Below are 18,223 nucleotides of genomic sequence, written 5' to 3'. Positions count from 1 at the left end.
TTAGAGCAGGGGTGGGCAACTCCAGTCCGCAAGGGCCAACAACAGAGCAGGTTTTCAGGATATCCATGCTTCAGCACAGGTGACTGAGCCACGTGTGCTGAAGCAGGAATATCCTGAAAACCTGGACTGTTGGTGGCCCTTGAGGACTGGAGTTGCCCAGCCCTGTATTAGGTTGTGATTATAGTGCGCAACGCAAACAAAATACAGCAGGTCTATCGAGCCGGCCATAGTGCACGCTACCGGTCGCGAGGAAGAGTGACCGTGCGGCAGAATCACGTGAGTGGTTCAGCCTATAAGGGCAAACCAGCCTGGTGACATCACTGCCATGCAGCCCCATCAGTGTGGGGATCGCTCGGGCGACAGGCGAGCGGGACTCCATGTGCTGTCGCGCGCCTGCACTACGAAGCCATAGACCGCATTTATAGTGGCCGCGCGACAGAGCATAGCGTTATTTGTGATCATAGGGTTTGCGCAACGGAGAGGCGTGGTGTCACGTGAGTGGTTCGCCCTCATTTGCTGAACCGCGCACGTGACGCGCCCGTCGCGCTAAAAGACAGACACTAGTGCTGAAGCAGGGATGTCCTGAAAACCTGATCTGTGGGGGAGGGTCTTGAGGACTGGAGTTCAGCGACTCTGCCTTAACTCCTTTGCTGCCAGACAAGTCGACAATGCATTCTAGCAGAAAACAGGTTCAGAGTACCCCATGATGAGCAGTTTATGTGAAATGTCTCCCCTGCTGCTACAGTACAATGAGATGCAGCCATTTTTCACAGAAACCGGAGTGAGATTAATGTCGCTGCTGTAGAGACACAGTCTGCTTCTGTCTGCTGCAGGCTGCCAGATAAAACAGGGAACAAAAGACTCCTTCTGAACTCCCTGCTGGGCGCCATTAACTATCCTGCTCAGCTTATCACCGTTCCAGGGCTGGCAGAAAAGCCAGATTTTTTTTTTTTTTTTTAAAGCACTGCTTGTGCTTAGAAGTCAAAAATATAGATATATCTATTTATATTTTTGTGACTGCCAGGCACATACAATTAAGAGATTCCCGGGCCTGCCCTTTTATATCACTTTAAACAGCATGCATCGGAGAAAATGTGGCAGACTACTACTACTACAATATAACGTGCCGGGGAACGGATGCTACATTTGCTTTGCTATCCAGCCCCCTCTCCCAGTGAAAAGACAAAATGGGGGGAAAAAAAAGAAAAAAAGGCATTTAAAATGTAGTGGATGTGTTAAAGTTAAAAGTGTAGTCCTACTTGGTCACAATATTGAGTTGTTATAGCACAAAAAATGTTCAACCTTGAGTGTATTTTTGTAACCACCATTTGTTTCACAAAATCAAATCATGGGGCAAGACTTCATCACCACTATACACTTGGCTACCTGGCAGCAAGACGCACCTAGAAATAACATGTCAAGAACACACACGAGATCTGAGAGGTTTGTTAAGACCTGCACACATTTCATCTATAAAGGACGCTTATGTTGGTCCCTTAAAGCAGCAGTGCAACCTACTTACTACCATTTAATTAAGCGCATTAAGAATAAAAACATCAAAGTTAAAAGCCAGATGAATAACTGCATACCCCCCCCCCCCCCACACACAGCCACTCATATTGCAGAGCGACCACGGTCCTCAGGAGAGAGGGGGGCACCTTTGTTCACAGAAAGGGAAATCAAGTACACAGAAGTTCAGGCAAATTATTTTTCACTTGTTTCTTTTCATTAGATAAATTAAAGGGTACCACAAACTGCAACGAACCTTCCGTCTATATACAGAAAGAAAAATAAAAATAAACTTACAACAGATCCCTGCTGCTGCTGCTGCATGGTCAGATAACACTTCTGTTATGTATTATATTGGCAAAGCATCCAGCCACAGCATGAAACCAACATGACTACTTATCTCTGAACTGTGGAAGCCTGGATGTTAACGGTCATATAATGCACTATAATTTTTTCAGGGGACGAAGGAACAAGCCCACAAGACAGAGGGAATAATTGTGCTGATCTTTTGTTAGGACAAACACAATTAAAACCCCCATCTTCTTGTCTAAAAGATGAGGACAGGTAACTGCAGCATTTCGACACCAATGAAAAAAGGTTGGAGAAACCAACCTCTATCTTATCCGTCTTGGCGTCTCCCCAGTAGATCTTTCCTTCTGCGTAATCCAAGGCCAGCCCGTTGGGCCAACCAAGAGACGTGTTCACCAGGACGACTCTGTCAGATCCATCCAACGCAGCCCGCTCAATCTTCGGAATCTCTCCCCAGTCCGTCCAGTACATGTACCTAACAAAAAAGGAACCGTTACTAACAAATCAGATTTTGCTTCATAGAGCTGCTTCATTGCACAGACAATTTGCAGGTACAAGTTCCTACACTGGGATTCAAATCAGGCTCATCCACCTCAAAGGCAGGAACCGTACCCCTGCAGTACTCCTATCTATAGCGAACATGCCATTTTGAAGATATTTCATCAGACTTTTCACTCAGATCCAATAAGGAAAAGGAATTAGGCACAATGCTAGTATGTACTAGGAGGGCATAATAGGTCGTGTGTCTTTTTAAACTCGTGCACGCCTGGGTTTGTGGATTGGATTCCCGCAGCAAATTAAAGCTTTCACACCACCCAATATGATTACAGATCGAACGCTTTACATGACAATATTTATTCTACGTAGCCGCCACAAGTTCCTGTTGCCCAAAGGGAGGTGACACCTTTAAAAGCAGAGGCTAAAACGGTATGTTCCAAGTTCATGGAGAAGCAGCCACTTTGCCTCGCTCACCACTTGCTCCAGCATCATTTTCATATCGGTATATGAAGGAGTCTAATCTTCTCGAAAAAGTATTCCAATACGCTCCAGCCTTAATCTGCATTAAAATACTTGCTACAATTATTCCATTGTGCGCTCTCTCTGCATGTTATTTATTACAAATAAAAAGCTTAATCCTTGGATGCCAACATGTCTAGTAACCCAGAGTACTGCAGACACGCTGTCTGCAGTGCCATGTGATCACTGCTACCGCAATCAGAAAGAGTCTCAAGCCCCATCACGGACATGAACGGAAAGAGAAGCTTGTGTGCTCTCCTCAATACAATACAAGGGACCCAAGGGCTCCTGGTTCTTGAACTGAAATGGCAGAATGACACCCAAGGGGTTAAAACAAAATTACGGTGTTGCCCACCCGTTGACAGGATCCAGAACAATGGCTCTTGGTTCATCGAGGTCTTCAGATATGAGAATCTTGCGCATGGTCCCATTTAGCCTCGTCACCTCAATGCGATCAGTGCCGGTGTCAGTCCAGTACAGGTTCCGGGCCACCCAGTCCACAGCGATGCCGTCCGGGTGAGCCACTTGAGAGGTGACTATGAACTGGCTGGACGAGCCATCGATCAGAGCACGCCGGATGGCCCGCACCTCGTCGTCTGTCCAGTAAATGTAGCCGTCCACGGGGTCGTAGTCTATGGCGATGGCGTGGCGGATGTCATCCAATGGCAGGACAATGTCTGTAAAGTCCGGGGTGTCCAGGGAAATCCGCCGGAGGTCCGTTCGACGGGCGAGAAGCAGCAACTCTGTAGCACCTGGACAGATGAAACAGTTAAAGAGCAGTTACCCACCATAATTAATTTTTCACACAGTACAGCACCCATTTTCACCATACGGTACAGTCGGGCTCCCATTTTCACCATACAGTAGAGCACCCCTTTTCACCTCCAGTTTCTCTGCTCACTGATTTTTTTTGTTTATTATTTTTTTTAAATCATATTTTATTCTTAAAAAAGTCCAAAAATGAAAATATTTATGGCTGCCAAGCACCCCCTCCCTCACTTAAATGACATTAGTAGATAAAGAACTTGATCTGTGATGAAGACAATACAAGGATTCCCGATAGCATTCTTTGTAGCCTGCACAGAAAACTTTGCTGCCTGATGTAGTGGAGAAAAGAAAGCAGGAGTTGTCGTATGGACATTATTTTTTAAATAAGGCTGGCAATCCGTATGAAACGCAGCTCACTTGTAAAATAGTGAAAAGGGCTCATTTCAGAGGAGCGTTCAACATACCAACCAGAGAGAATACTTTACTTTAAACCGCTTTGGTTCTCTTAGAAAAACAACAACAACAAAAATCAGTCAATATAACATTCACTTCTTTGGGTCAGCTCCGTTTAATTCTGATTAGTAACTATGGTTCTTCGGCTGATGAAGGCAGCCGAATTTGTTTAAGTAAAAACAAGAGAGAAAAAGGAGGTCTAAGAGGCAGCTTTAGACTCTGAATATAGTCTAGGCATACTCTGTACTGATTTGTCTAGCCAAGGGGGCAGTGCTAAACACAAAATGCTGCATAAACTATCGCTTGGGACTGGGCACTTGCTTTACTATCTTCTAATATTGCCCTATTCAAAAAATAAATGTGTCACATGTATGCAACGTGTTGGACGGTGTACGCTTTCCAGAAGCGAATTTAACCCCCTGCCGCCTAGTTTAAAAAAAAAAAAAAAAATGTTTAGTCTAGTGACAAATAGACTGGTGTTGGATAACATCAACCCCTCCCTGCCTCCCGTCCCCTACACCAACATGAGGCCAATGGAGGTGAAGATTATCGTGTCGATTTAAGGGCAGAACCTACATTCCATTGGCAGACAAGGAAAACTCTTTGCAGCTGTTCGCTCCGGCCGGCTCTGGGCCTATAAAATCGGCGCTGGGCCCATGTCGCTTTTCTTTAAGTCCGAGCCGGGCTGTAGACCCGTGATCACATGGCTGTGCTCGGGATTTGCAATCAGCAGGAAGCTGAAGGAGTGCTTCAACAAACGGTGACACTGCCCTGTAAAAACCTGGCCGTTTTAAGTCTCGCTGACTAATAGCTGAAGCAGCTGCAGTTGCGTGAGAAAAACCAGACGTCAGGCAGCCATGCGCACACCTGTGGAGCGATTCTTATCCCTGTGCTAAACACTGCACCAAACCCAGGACATGTTGCAATCAGCCCAATTCCCCTCCCCTCCTCCCCCCCCCCATCTGTCCCACAGATAAGCCCAACCTAACCCATAACTTATTCACTCCTCTACTGCTCCACAGATTAGGAGTCCAAATAGTGACAGACATTGTGGCAGATATTTCCATTTGCAGTTATTTCTGGTGTAAGAATGATAGCACTAATACTGATAATGTATTTGAGATATTTGAAGTGTTGAGCATACCTACAGCACTATTATTGAAGCGATTTGCTTGTTTTTTTTCTCCCAGTCACATAACAGTGAGAGAAAATAAGGCCCCAGGAACAAACCACACAGAGAGAAAAAGCTTGGGCGACGGTTTTCTGTGCCAGTTCACTTTCTGCGTATTTACACATGACACCCGCAGTCATGCAATAGGAACATGCATAGCCATCTGCTGCGGCTTCGTATCAGACCGCGTACTTAGGAGGCCAGTGTCTCCCCCTAGAATGGAGGGGAGACTCCAGCACTGAACCAAGCATCTGGGGAGACGGAGGGGTCCCCAAGAGGTCAAAATAGCACACTTCAGCCTTGGGGATCCCCTTGGCACTAAATATAGATTATAGATATGGGGGGGAGTGGGGGGGAGTAGAGAAAACAAAAACGAGCAGTTAAGCGCACCGCTTTAATTAAGCTGCATTAACAGGATGTGCAATTGGGATGCAGAATCCTTCCATGGGGTTTTCAACCATCAGAGCACTTGCCAATTAAACAATCCCTCAATCCCAGCAGGGCGTTAAACGCACTGTAAAGCAGTATGTTATAGGCCAGGAGTGGCATACAGGACCACCAACAGGTCAGGTTTTCAGGATATCCCTGCTTAAGCACAAGTGGCTCAAACAGTGGCTCAGTTGTTGACCGAGCCACCTGTGTACAAGCAGGGGTATCCTGAAAACCTGACCTGTTGGTGGCCCTGGGCGACTGGAGTTGGACCACCCCCGTTATAGGCTCTTCTGACACTGAAGAGGTTAAAGAAAAATCAAACGTGCACGGCATTTCCACGCCAGAAATGGTGGCATCTTGCAAGCTCACCCAGCCCAACTGCTCTCTAACGCGAATAACCACACAGTAGTTCCCTATAGTACTGGATTCCCTAGAAGTGTTAAGGAATTAAGAGGTACCTCTGGGTTAAAGTGAGCAGACGGAGAACTTATATAGTGCTCAATTAAAATACTTTATTTTATTAAACTTTGTAGTTTGTAGGACTGCAAGTATTAAAAGAATACTTAGGTTACAGAACCCACTATATACATTTATTAACCGGTCTAGTACCAGTAAATGACAAACCCCCCCGGTCCTGAAGGGGTTAACGGTGTCGCCTTCTCTTTTGGAGGGAATTTTTTTATTTTATCAGGATTGCTCCACCCCTTACTCAATTCCCAAGGGACAAACACAATGGGATATTGTTCTGAGGGGTCACATGGGCAGTTTGTTTTCCTGGTTGCCCATCCCCCAAAAGGCCTGCAACATTTTGACCATTCACAGATCTGGCTGCCATGGAAACAATTGACCCGGACAAACAGGCCGACCTTCAGCTACAGACGCAGCACGGCCTGGATCAATACACTGGAGGCTTGCAGTATGCAGGTCCTTCACCACACTCTCTGGTATGGCCAATGCCCTTCTGTCAGCACTACAAGCTCTGTGCCCCAGAAAAAGCCCACGCATGGCGAAATGCTACATATGCAGAAATTCCCCCATCCAATTATTAGCTCTGCGCAACCATACAAACACAGGGCTGAGCCAGAGAGGTTCTGTGGCCACCGTTTCCCGTGGTACCGGCACCAGGCAAAAATAGTCGCTTGCCACACGGCCGCAGGGGTCACTGGCGGTTAATAGGAAACTTAAAAAAGTCGAGACTTTCTATTCAAGACCCTGCAGGCATATTTATAGTTTGTGTGTCAAAAGCCGCATACAATTTCCTCAGGAAACAGGGGTCTTGAGACAACAGATAAGCTCAGAGAACCCCAGTTCACGTATGGAGAGCAAAAAAAATAACAAAATAAAAGAGGAGGTCCTGCCTGCTGTCCATTATGGAACACACCCCCAACATACAAACCCATGTAACTAGCCCAAAAATGTATCAATCTAATTGTATTTCTTAAACTAATGTAACCATGCTAAAAGCATATATTTTGACCAATTCAGTTCCTTAGGAAAATTAATTACAAACGTTAAAAAAATTGTAAAGACTCTAAATTGGGAAGTGTCGGTCAATCTGGTCTTTATCCTTATCCCACCCTGCCCTCCTCAGAACCAACACAATTAAGGGAGGAGAGAGGGGGGAGGGGGCTTTGTCTGTGCAAGCTCCAGTTGAACACACAAAAGGGAGCAGCCAGAGGAAAGCAGACCCCCTCCTACATTTCAGCTCCCCAATTACAAACCAACTTTAACAAAAGGATTTAAAAAGGCATCAAGTCACCCAGATTTAACCCTTCAAAACAGACCTCTGCTATTAGTACAGTTTGGCCTTAGGAGGGACTGCCCCTTTGATGCAGCACAGGAATACAGGCTATTTAAATGCTTATCTGAAGACTTTAAATGACAACAGAAAGGGGGTGGAGATGGGGGTAGGGAAATCTGTGCGCACACCACAGCCTTGTATCCCGTTTGCACGAAGAAACACCTGACCAGCAAAGCATTCATGGAGACGGCACTGGTGTAAGTGGGTCCCAAACAGAAATCAATTTCAAGAGTACACACACGTTAAAGTATTTTTTTATTGCAGTGACCGCCGTTTCGGTCCAGTTGGGATCATTGTCAAGTCCAAGACGTCAATCACTGCAATAAAAATACTTTGTTAACCCCAAGTGTGCTAGGTCTTCCTTCTGTATTGACACACACACACACACACACACACACAGACAGACACACACAGACACACACAGACACACACAGACACACACAGACACACACAGACACACACAGACACACAGACACACACAGACACACACAGACAGAATATAACTAGTGCCTTACCACAGGGTGCGCTTACAGAGGCCCCACGCTTTCCCCCACAACATTTAAACAAAATGCCGGGGGAGCGCGTGAGGTCTGCCGCTTACCTTCTCTCCGGCGGCTTCTGGCGACGCATCGCCATGACAAATTAAGCCGCCAATGCCAGAGAAAAGGCGGGGGGTGTGGGTAGCGCAAGCAGGGGAGGGACAACAGGCAGTGGGGTGTAAACAAATCCCCGCCTTGCCACACAGACTATATTTATTTTTTTAAATAACCCATCCCACAAATATGGGCAGAGGTTTGCAGCCAAGTTAACCCCAGCTTCGCCATTACGTACTCACCGTCCTTACATATCTTCCCACCCTCCACAAGGCGCACCCCGGTTGGGCACGCACACTGATGAAATGGCTTCACGGGCGACATCAGGCACAAGTGAGAACAGCCCCCGTTGTGGATCGCACAGGGGTTGGCGGCTGTAAGAGAAAATAAATATGCAACATTGCTTCTGAAACAAAGAGCAGGCACAGGACTGACCATGATGCAGAAGACCAGGACAACATAAAAGATGGATAGTAATTGCTAGCACAGCGGTCGCCAACTCCAGTCCTCAAGGGCCACCAACAGGACAGGTTAAGGTTATCCCTGCATTAGCACCAGTGGCTGAATCGGTGACTCAGTCAGAATGACTATGGGAGAAGGAGCGGCTCAGTGAGTAAAGACACTGACTGGCACCGAGTTTGAAGCAGGGGAACCTGGTTCAATTCCTGGTGTCAGCTCCTTGTGACCTTGGGCAAGTCACTTTATCTCCTTGTGCCTCAAAAAACAGATTGTAAGCTCTACGGGGGAGGGACTGTGCCTGCAAAATGTCTCTGTAAAGCGCTGCATAATAGCAGCTCTAAACAAGAACAATTATTATTACCACCTGTGCTGAAGCCGGGATATCCTTAAAACCTGACCTGTTGGTGACTCGAGGAGTACTCCAGTCCTGGCCACTCCTGTAGCGCTAGTGTATCATGTTTCTTTATTTTACTCAAATGTCCTGTGCTGCAACATGTCTGCCAAATATATGAAAATAAGACATTGCAAATTAATTGTTCAACCTTTCCATTTCTTACAGATTTACACTTGGTTTCAGCACAACTTCTCTGGGTCAAAGTCTGATTTTATTTGGTCCACTTCCTATTTTGTACTATATTCTTCTATAGGACTTGCAAACAGTGTGTGAGTGTGTGCGAGTGTGTGCGAGTATCTCATACATACACACAGTAATAATACATTGTGACACAATTCAAGCCTTTCCTATACTGGCAGCATTTATGTAAATATTTTCAGTAACATTTTCCTCCACAGGTTGAGCAAGTCACATGTTATTGCCTTTAAAGCCGCAGACCAAGCAATATCCTACAGGTTTTTTTTATTTATTTATTTTTTAAATCAGCTCTGTACTATGAGAAAATACTTGTAGCATTTTATTTTCTTTAAACCACTGAATTACATTTTTATGTAATAAGCATTTTTTTGTTTTTATAGCAACCATTTACAAAGTCACATCTCCTTCCTCTTCTGAAACAGGCTCTGGCACACCCCATTTTTAGCCCTGCCCTCTCTCCTGCAGTGTACCCATTGTATCTAGTGACTGCCTGGTCACATGATCTTCTCCAATGAACTTTGCATCTTTGGTCCTCTTCTGCTGCACTGACAGCTATTTAGTGAACCGTCAAGCTGAATCTTCACCGATCGATCACAGGAAACCAGATCGGTCGACAACTTAGCCAATTACTTATTGTGTGGATTGTATTGATGCACAAATTAAAGGGAAAATAAATAAATAAAAACGGCAGCTTTGACTGCGGCTTTAAAAAGGATGTGCGTGCGTGCATATATAGCACATCCTGGAGGACTTCTTAAGCTGCTGTTCATAGGTTCCTGGGGACATGTTAACAGCTGGACTTGAAGTGCATGTTTAATGCATTAACTTTTTACTACCTTGGACCAACATGAATTAATTGCAGGAATGAGGTTGATTGGCTGAAATCCGACAGCCTTTTATAAAAGAAAAAGGCCAGCATCTGCCATTGCCGACTCTTCCAGCACTGATGGTACTGCTCCCCCGGATCTATATATTTGGGAGGTTTTTGTATTATCTTATCTAGTTTTAAGACTGTGGAAGAGGAGACTGTCACCCATGCTCATTCTCTCTCTGAGAACCAGCTGAGACAGCCAAGGCTGTGCGACATATGGTGGCTAATAAAACTGCAAGGATCCCATCAACATATTACAGTCACGTGTGGCAGGGATAGTAACAACCACCTCAGGCATTTGGTAATCATTCAAGACCTTGCAAAAAGGGGTACCCATTGCCCTCTGCCTTGTATCATGAGGCTGTGGGATGGAAAAGCACAAAACGCAAGGCTAAAAAAAACTAATACAATAATATTCACATGCTATACTTTTTTGTAATTAAACTCTTTAAAAAAAAAACCCACGTAAAGTAAAATTATAGTTCTAGGAGTATATGAAATTCTATTACCTCACTGGCACAGGACAAAAGAACCAAATTAAACAATTATATGATGTCACCAAGCTCCTTTAGCAGCTGAGAGGTAGAGAAATAAAACCCAATTACGGCACACCGAGTGCGCGGGCTACTCACTGCGAAGCGCACTTACCACTTGGCTGCCTCTGCTGGCTGAACACGTGGATATCCATGGGAGAGAAGATGTTGGAGTCCACCTCTCGCCGATCCTCCCCAGTGTATTTGTTACAGGCAAGGATAGCGTGCGTGTTCCAGTCAGTCCAGTATAGGGTGTCCCCAAACAGAGTCAAGGCGAACGGATGAGGGAGAGCACCTTTTACAACCGTTTGCCTGAGGAGCAAAGACTACATGGTGAGAAGAGCCCTCAGAGCAATAATGCACAGGTATCACAGAGCTATGCAATAACAGAAGGGGTGCTAGAAGACTATTGCTCTGATATATTGCTGGCTTCCCCAGTTTTTTTTTTAGAGTTTGTCTATAACTTCAAGAAATGTCCCATTTTATCCCTGCCTACCACAAAGACATCTTAATTACTCTACGCCCATCACGTGAAATGTTCCATATGTAACCCCACCATTGTTTTACTCACTAAATGTACAGCGCTCTGTATAAGGGCGCTAGATAAATGTTATAAATAATCCCAACAGTTTAGCATTGCAGAAAGCGATGTCAAATAGTTTTAAATGAGACCAAGATGCTCCCTTTTTGTGAATGCTCTCAGATATGCATTTAAAGCTCACCCAAAGTCACTGCAACTTTGGAATCACTGCCCCACTCCTAAATTCATTTGTGTGTAATCTATCCACTAAGTAGCCTGTAATGAAACTAGTGTGTACTGTGTATTCCAAGGAGTTGTCCGTCGAGTTTTCTGTTGGAGTTAAGCTCTTGGTGCCTTGTACAAACGTTTGAAAGGATTTCATCGTTTATTTTAAATGGTGTTCCTTATTGTAAATGCAATATCTGCTCGGGGGTTAACACAACAGAACCATGTAAACAGCCATGTCTAGATAAGTTGAGTAGGTATATAGTACACTATATAGGTCAAATATGGAGACCACTGTACATTTTCCACAAATTGCTTTACAACAGCATTGTTTGGTATGAATTTGGTCCATAAAAACAGACACTTTCAAGCTAAGATACACTGCACCTCGTCCCAGGACAGCTTTTCTTTTTGGGAATCTCCCTAACTGAGGAGAAAAAGAAGCCGCAATTCTAATGTTATAATGCAGATTTGAAAATGACAAGAGTTGCTGCAAAAAAAAATTAAAAGCAACCGGAGTGTTTTGCCAATCGAGTGCGTGATCAGCAGAAGGTCCAGTAATTCTAGCTTGTATCAAAATGAATCTTCGGGTTTTACAATGTAACATAAATTAGAATAAAAATGAAAGAAATACAAAACCAATATGAAGTCCACCTAATCAGTTTACCGATACTATGAAGCCTTCATCTCCATGCTAGAGAAGCTTTTAGTCCCAGGAAAGGGAGGTCGTTTCATAGCATACTGAACAGGAATTTGCTTGCTTATTTTAGCACGGTATTCAATGCAGTAAAGCATTTCAGCGCTAGAACTTTAAAGTGCCAGGATTCATTTTATAACTAGTACCCCAACTACAATGCTAAGCACAACAGTCCTTTCGCAATACCATTGCAATTATTGGTTATCAACTTCAAATACCAAGAGGGAAGATGCTGTGCTTTACTCCGCTATACGGGCTGCATGTGCTCATTTAGCAAGAAAACCCGCCAGAATGCCGAATTTAGATGTACTCATCTTTAGTCTTCTATAGCAGGAATGGCCAACTCCAGTCCTCAAGAGCCACCAACAGGTCAGGTTTTCAGAATATCCCTGCTTCAGCACAGGTGGCTCTATCAGTAGCTCAGTCTTCGACTGAGCTACTGATAGAGCCACCTGTGCTGAAGCAGGGATATCCTGAAAACCTGACCTGTTGGTAGCTCTTGAGGACTGGAGTTGGCCGCCCCCGTTCTATAGTTTATATCACGTTGTTCAAACTAAAATAACTAGTTAACTTTCTGGCTCCGAAATGGAGTTACAGCCAAATACAAGATCAATACAAGGGTAAATGATAAACAAAGACGTTAGTCCCCCACCGAGTGTGAAATCCAACCATCATACTGGGAGACAAAGAAACCCTAGGATTACAAGTAAGCGCGTATGGTAGAACTAGATATAAAAAGTTGAGACAGGAAAAGCCTCTATTCAGTATTGATGGGATAATGCAAATGAAATAATGCAGCCACTTCCATTCAAGAGAATGGAATTCACAGCATGATATTACCCGGCTTCCTGGGATACTGATTAGGAGAGTCCGTCAGGCGAGAAAGGCAAAGATTTAAGAGAAGACTTTAATTGTAAGCTCTTTGGGGCAGGGACTCCTTTTTCCTAATGTTACTTTTATATCTGAAGCGCTTATTCCCATGTGTTATACTATTATGTCACGTGTATTATGGCTGTGAAGCGCTATGTACATGGATGGCGCTATATAAATAGACACACACACACACACACACACACTTCCATGTAGTAACAAAGAAAGGACAGGGAGTAGGTAGTATGATACCTAGGTGGTATGGACTAACAAGCAGTTGATATGGTACAAGCTTTCAAATCTCTCAGGGTCCTTAAGACAGCATTAGCAGCATGGCAAAGAGGCAAGGAAATGCATTTGAAATACTTCTAATTGTTACTTGTAAGTTTTGCATCCCAGGGTATACCTCATGCTATTGAATATATCCTAGTAAAAAGGGAAAAAAGTGGGATATTTGATAGAAAGTGGCTACAAGGCCCCCTTCATGTAACCATCTTGTGAATGAAAGGAAACAAAGAGGACTTTATGGTAAAATCAGGGAAACTACTTCTGCTGCCGATTACTATTTCCTGTCTGTAGCTGGTGAGATTATCACAACTGTAATCAGATGCAAGGAGGAATGAAAAGCAGACCCGCAGAGGTGAGCAGTCAGCTAAAGTAAATAAGCTTGGGTGGAAGGACTGGAGTTTGAGAGTCCTCACAGCTGGAACCGCTTCATACTAACAAATAATACAAATTTGGGTTCAGCAACCTCTGTGAAGACCAAAGAAAGGAGAGACCTCATTTTAACAGTATGACTAAGTGGTTTAACTGCTGTAATACAAGTGAAATGCGTATAGCAGTTTGCCGCTGTACCATAAAAAGGTGCACTCACATACCATACCAGAAAACAACCTTTTGTAAAGTCCAATTGGTTACTCTAAATAAACCTAACAATGCTAAAATAGCAAAGGTTTGGCCGGCTTTAAAAAAAGTCTTTCTGCCAAATAATTGCAGGCTGAATTTCTTCAGGGCCCCCGAATGGGAAATTGTTGTCAACCGAGTGGTTTTTTTTGTTGTTTTTTTTGTTGTTTTTTTTAAATTTGTATCGCACCCAGTCTTTAGCAGAGACCCAGTAAGGCTGAGTCCCTGGTGGTCACTGCAGGAGTGCTACAGAGCGCCACACACCACGGCACAACCCTGAATTGGGCAGGCCCCAGTGGCTGTGTGCGTGCACAAAGCGCTGTGACACTTACGCTAACAGGGAAGACAAGAATGTTGTCTTCCATGCAGCAACCCGGTCACTTGGGTGGCACCCAACCATTGGCAGGGCAGATATGCCCTGTCAAGCCGCACCCCTTGTCATGGCCCCACCCCCGCAATCCACCAATCGCGGCTGTAGTCTCTGCTCGCGCTGTCAGGCACGCGTGCAGCAGGGAGGAATGGGGCCGTAGCCTAAAGATAAAGGAAGACAAGAGGGGGGGAGGATTCTGGCTGTACAAGCACTTGCTCAAGACACACTGGTAGACAAGGGAGCAGCCAGAGGAAATCAAAGCCATCCACAAGTCTCAGCTCATTATCTTTACAGACCAATTTAAGAAGATTATTTCAAAACATACTTGTTTCAAATTTAGGTTAAAAAGATGCAAAAAAAAAATCGCGCACCCAGATGCAATCCCTTTAAAACAGGTCACTGCCATTAGTTCATTTTGGTGCTAAGAGGGATTTGCCTTTTAATCTTTGCAGTTCTGAAAGAGTCAGCAACACCATTCCATCACACAAGAAAATATAGAGCCTGATATCAGGTGCTCATCCACACTTCCTAAAACAGAAGACATTTTGAGAATGGTAATTCTTAATGTACGCCTAAAAAGGTGCAGCTCAAAAGTAGCGGACTTCATTGCTCCTCCAGAACACACAACATATCATAAAGTCTCCAATGACCACAACTTAAGTCTAAGGGTCACTTTTCCTTTCTAAATCTCTGGATCAATTCTGCTGCTTTTGACCATCGATCACCCCTTCTCCTGAACACTCTCCACTCCACTGGCCTCCATGACGCAGCCTTCTCATGGTTCACGTCCTACCTATCCTACTGCTCCTTCGGTGTTCCTTTTCTGGTGTGTCATCTGCACTCCCTCTCTGTGTTGGGGTCCTACAAGGCTCTGTTGCTGGCTATCTGCCCTTCTCACTCTACACCATCTTTTGGCTTTCAGTATCATCTCTATGCTGATGGCATGCAAGTTTACCTCTCCTCCCCCTCTCTCGTGTCACCAACTGTGTCTCTGCAATCTCCTCCTGCATGTCCCACCATTATCTTAAGCTTAACATGTCCAAAAAAGAACGAATACTCTTTCCCTCTTCCACTGATACCCACTCTCTCCTTTACTGCCAATAGCACCACAAGCTTGCTGTCTAGACGTCATCTTTGACTCCGATCTCTCGTTCATGCCTCACATACAGTCCCTCACGAAGTCTGGTCGTTAAACCTCTGAAATATATCCCCAAGATATGCCCTTTTCTCACTCATGATGCAACAAATTCAAAATTCACTCATGTCCCGACTGGACTACTGCAACCTTCTAGTTGGCATTCCCCTTGACTGCTTATCCCAACTCCAATCCATCCAAATGCTGCTGCCACTCGCCAACCTCACTCACTGCTCCACTTCTGCTGTGCCACTACGTAAATCCCTACACCGGCTTCCAATATCTTCCAGAATCAAATTAAAAACCTTATCTCTAACTTACAAAGTTCTCAGCCTTCATCCCTAAATAGATCCATAAACACCCCTTACATTCTGCCTACAATATCCGCCTTCTCTCTTCTCACACCCATCAACAAGACTTCTCCTGTGCTGCCCCCTCTCTGGAATTCCCTACCATGTACCATCAGAATTCTCCTCCCCACCCCCAGATTTCCGACATATATAAACTCCCTAAAAACTGAAAGGAAGCCTATCTAGCATACCACCAACATTCATGACGTGTGTGTCCCCCCCCCCTCTCTCCCCCACACACAACTATTGGTATTAGATGAGTGGCTGGACCACTCTCCACTATATAACATCCCCACACATTAATGGGATCAGCTGTCGGGTTAGACAATACTCCAACCTGAGGTATACTCCATGTTGGAATGAGCAACCACTCTATCTTCTTGTTTCAACATTGGCCCTCATTCCATCTAGATTGTAAGCTCTCACGAGCAGGGTCCTTATTACCTCTTTGTATTTGTTTGTGCATGTTTGTCCTCATTTTGTATGCAACAGTATCCAATTATCAAAATATCTGTATCCCCAGGACTTTGATTTAAGGCCCCAAATCTTCCCTGCAAAAACACAAAAATCCCCAGGGAACACCAGGAGGTCTGTGCCATTTTCAGCTCCTGGGACCTCTGGATGTTCTACATACCTGTGGAGTTATTTCCTGGTTTCTCCAAGGAATGTATGTCCAATAGGAAACCGCAAAGGATCTTGTTGCAGCTTCCCATTGGCTTGGCTGCCAATTTGTGTCCCTTGAAGCGAGATTTGAAAGTGGTGAACTCACACCTCTAAAATCTATGGAACCGGGATGGAAGGGGGGGTGGGCAAAGAATAGCACAGTTTGGCTCCAGGTGTCTCCCATCCTTTAAAAACAAACAAAAAACATGAGTAGTGGCACTACTGTTTTAAAATATAGGGGGAGGAAAGGTGTCAATTTAAAAAAAAAAATTTTTTTATTATTATAATCATTTGTATTTATTCCCCTAGAGCAACCAATAGGCTGTTTTTGAGGGCAAACGCAGTATGGGGTCCCTCCCGAATATACATTCCCAAACAGATCCTTGCAACCAAGACAGACCAAGCTTTGGGAGGTGAATATAGGACTCAAAAACGCTGCTCACAGACAAAGTAAATATGGGCATGGAAGCCACAACTGTGCCCCCCCCCTATTACACTGTCCAACAGCATTTGATGTCATGGGATTGATAGATTTATTTATGAGCCAAAATGTAGTAAAACTGGGGAAATGGGGACTATAAGGTTACAAACACACACACATTTTTTTTTCAGGCTGCCGGAAACAAATGACTTTTCTCTTGGTGCTGACTGGGAGTTCTAGGGAGGAAACAGCGCTGATGTTTAAAACAATGAAGTCTTGTAGGCCACAGGAAGAAGAGGGGTGTAGTGTGTTAATATGACCATAAAGCTTACACACGTATGTGGTATATATATATATATATATCTATATATATATATATATATATATATATATATATATATATATATATATATATACCACATACATACACACAAACAGCTATGTGGTGGTGTGTATATGTGTGCATATCGTTGTACACAAATGAAATATGAAAAACAGCAAATGAACACTCCTCAGACATTTGCTTCTGGTTATCTCTTCGTCCTTATTTCTGAATGGACAAATTCATCCCACATGTACCAAAAAAGTTAGAGACAGCTGGCAGCACTTTACAGACAACTGTTGGATCTGCCCCCGCAATAAAACAAGAAACAGGGGTACAAACATGTGGCTGATGCAAAGATCTGAGACACAGAGACAGGCACTTTGCAGAATGGTTGCATCTCCTCGATGTGGTACGAATACAGTGCGGGACAAAAGCTATAACCTCCTCTGTTTGCTTGCTTTTTTTAATGTTACAAATATTTAGCAAGTTATGGCTGTTCAATCAGAGCTCTGTCTGCCGATGCATATTACACCACTTGCTTAGCAAAGGGTAACTAATGTGAGGAGTCCAATTGCTCCTAGAACCCACTGTAGGTCTTCTGGCAGCTAAAAGGTTAAATTGAATTTCTGCCAGTTAGTGAGTACTTTAAACACACACGAATTTGGTAGCCTAAGGAAATAATAAAAAATAAAAAAAATCAGGACAGGGTTGGTCTCACTAATATTTATCCTGCGGCAGCAGCAGCTGTGTAAATATTTTCTGGCATTTTACAAGGGATTACCCATGTTTATTTCTCACCCTTTTATTCCTAAAATTAGAGATCCCCGTAGTGAATCTTACTTGAGGCCATCGCTAGCAGAAAACACAGTGCTAATACAAGGAGGAGCAGGACACGCATGCACAGAAGGAACGCACCCCCAACCAAAATGGGCAACAATCAAAAGCAAAGCAGCAGCATCCACAACACCAGCCTATTTCTACAGGCCTAGAACACAACCAATGTCTGGCCAAGATGAATCCAAACACAGAATACTAGTACCTGCTAATGTTAACCAATGCATTGATGGCTCCTCTGGCAGAAAAGTGGTCAAGCAGAATATTCAGGTACAACTACACACCCCAATATGAAGCACATGCATCTAAAACGTCCTGTCAGCTTCTTCTGTTTGAAAAGCACTAAACTCACTACCATTCTTTTGCTTTCTCAAGTCTTTCCATGCTTTTTACACTGATGTT

The 18,223-nt window shown here is 44.2% G+C and overlaps 1 protein-coding gene across 2 annotated transcripts in view; it reads right to left on the bottom strand.

The window, feature by feature from the left end:
* Positions 1–18,223, bottom strand: part of LRP6 (LDL receptor related protein 6) — an 87,604-nt gene that overhangs the window by 48,574 nt on the left and 20,807 nt on the right. For both annotated transcript variants that reach the window (XM_075602470.1, XM_075602471.1), the window contains exons 4-7: positions 10,624–10,820; positions 8,296–8,427; positions 3,191–3,587; positions 2,122–2,293 (exon numbers count right to left, since the gene is read on the bottom strand). In XM_075602470.1, coding sequence (XP_075458585.1) covers positions 2,122–2,293; positions 3,191–3,587; positions 8,296–8,427; positions 10,624–10,820 — 898 coding nt within the window. The remainder of the gene's footprint in view (positions 1–2,121; positions 2,294–3,190; positions 3,588–8,295; positions 8,428–10,623; positions 10,821–18,223) is intronic.

Source organism: Ascaphus truei, chromosome 5 (assembly GCF_040206685.1).
Source record: "Ascaphus truei isolate aAscTru1 chromosome 5, aAscTru1.hap1, whole genome shotgun sequence".
Lineage (NCBI taxonomy): Eukaryota > Metazoa > Chordata > Amphibia > Anura > Ascaphidae > Ascaphus > Ascaphus truei.
The sequence above is the reverse complement of the archived record's forward strand: the minus strand, read 5'-3'. Positions and strand labels throughout refer to the sequence as shown.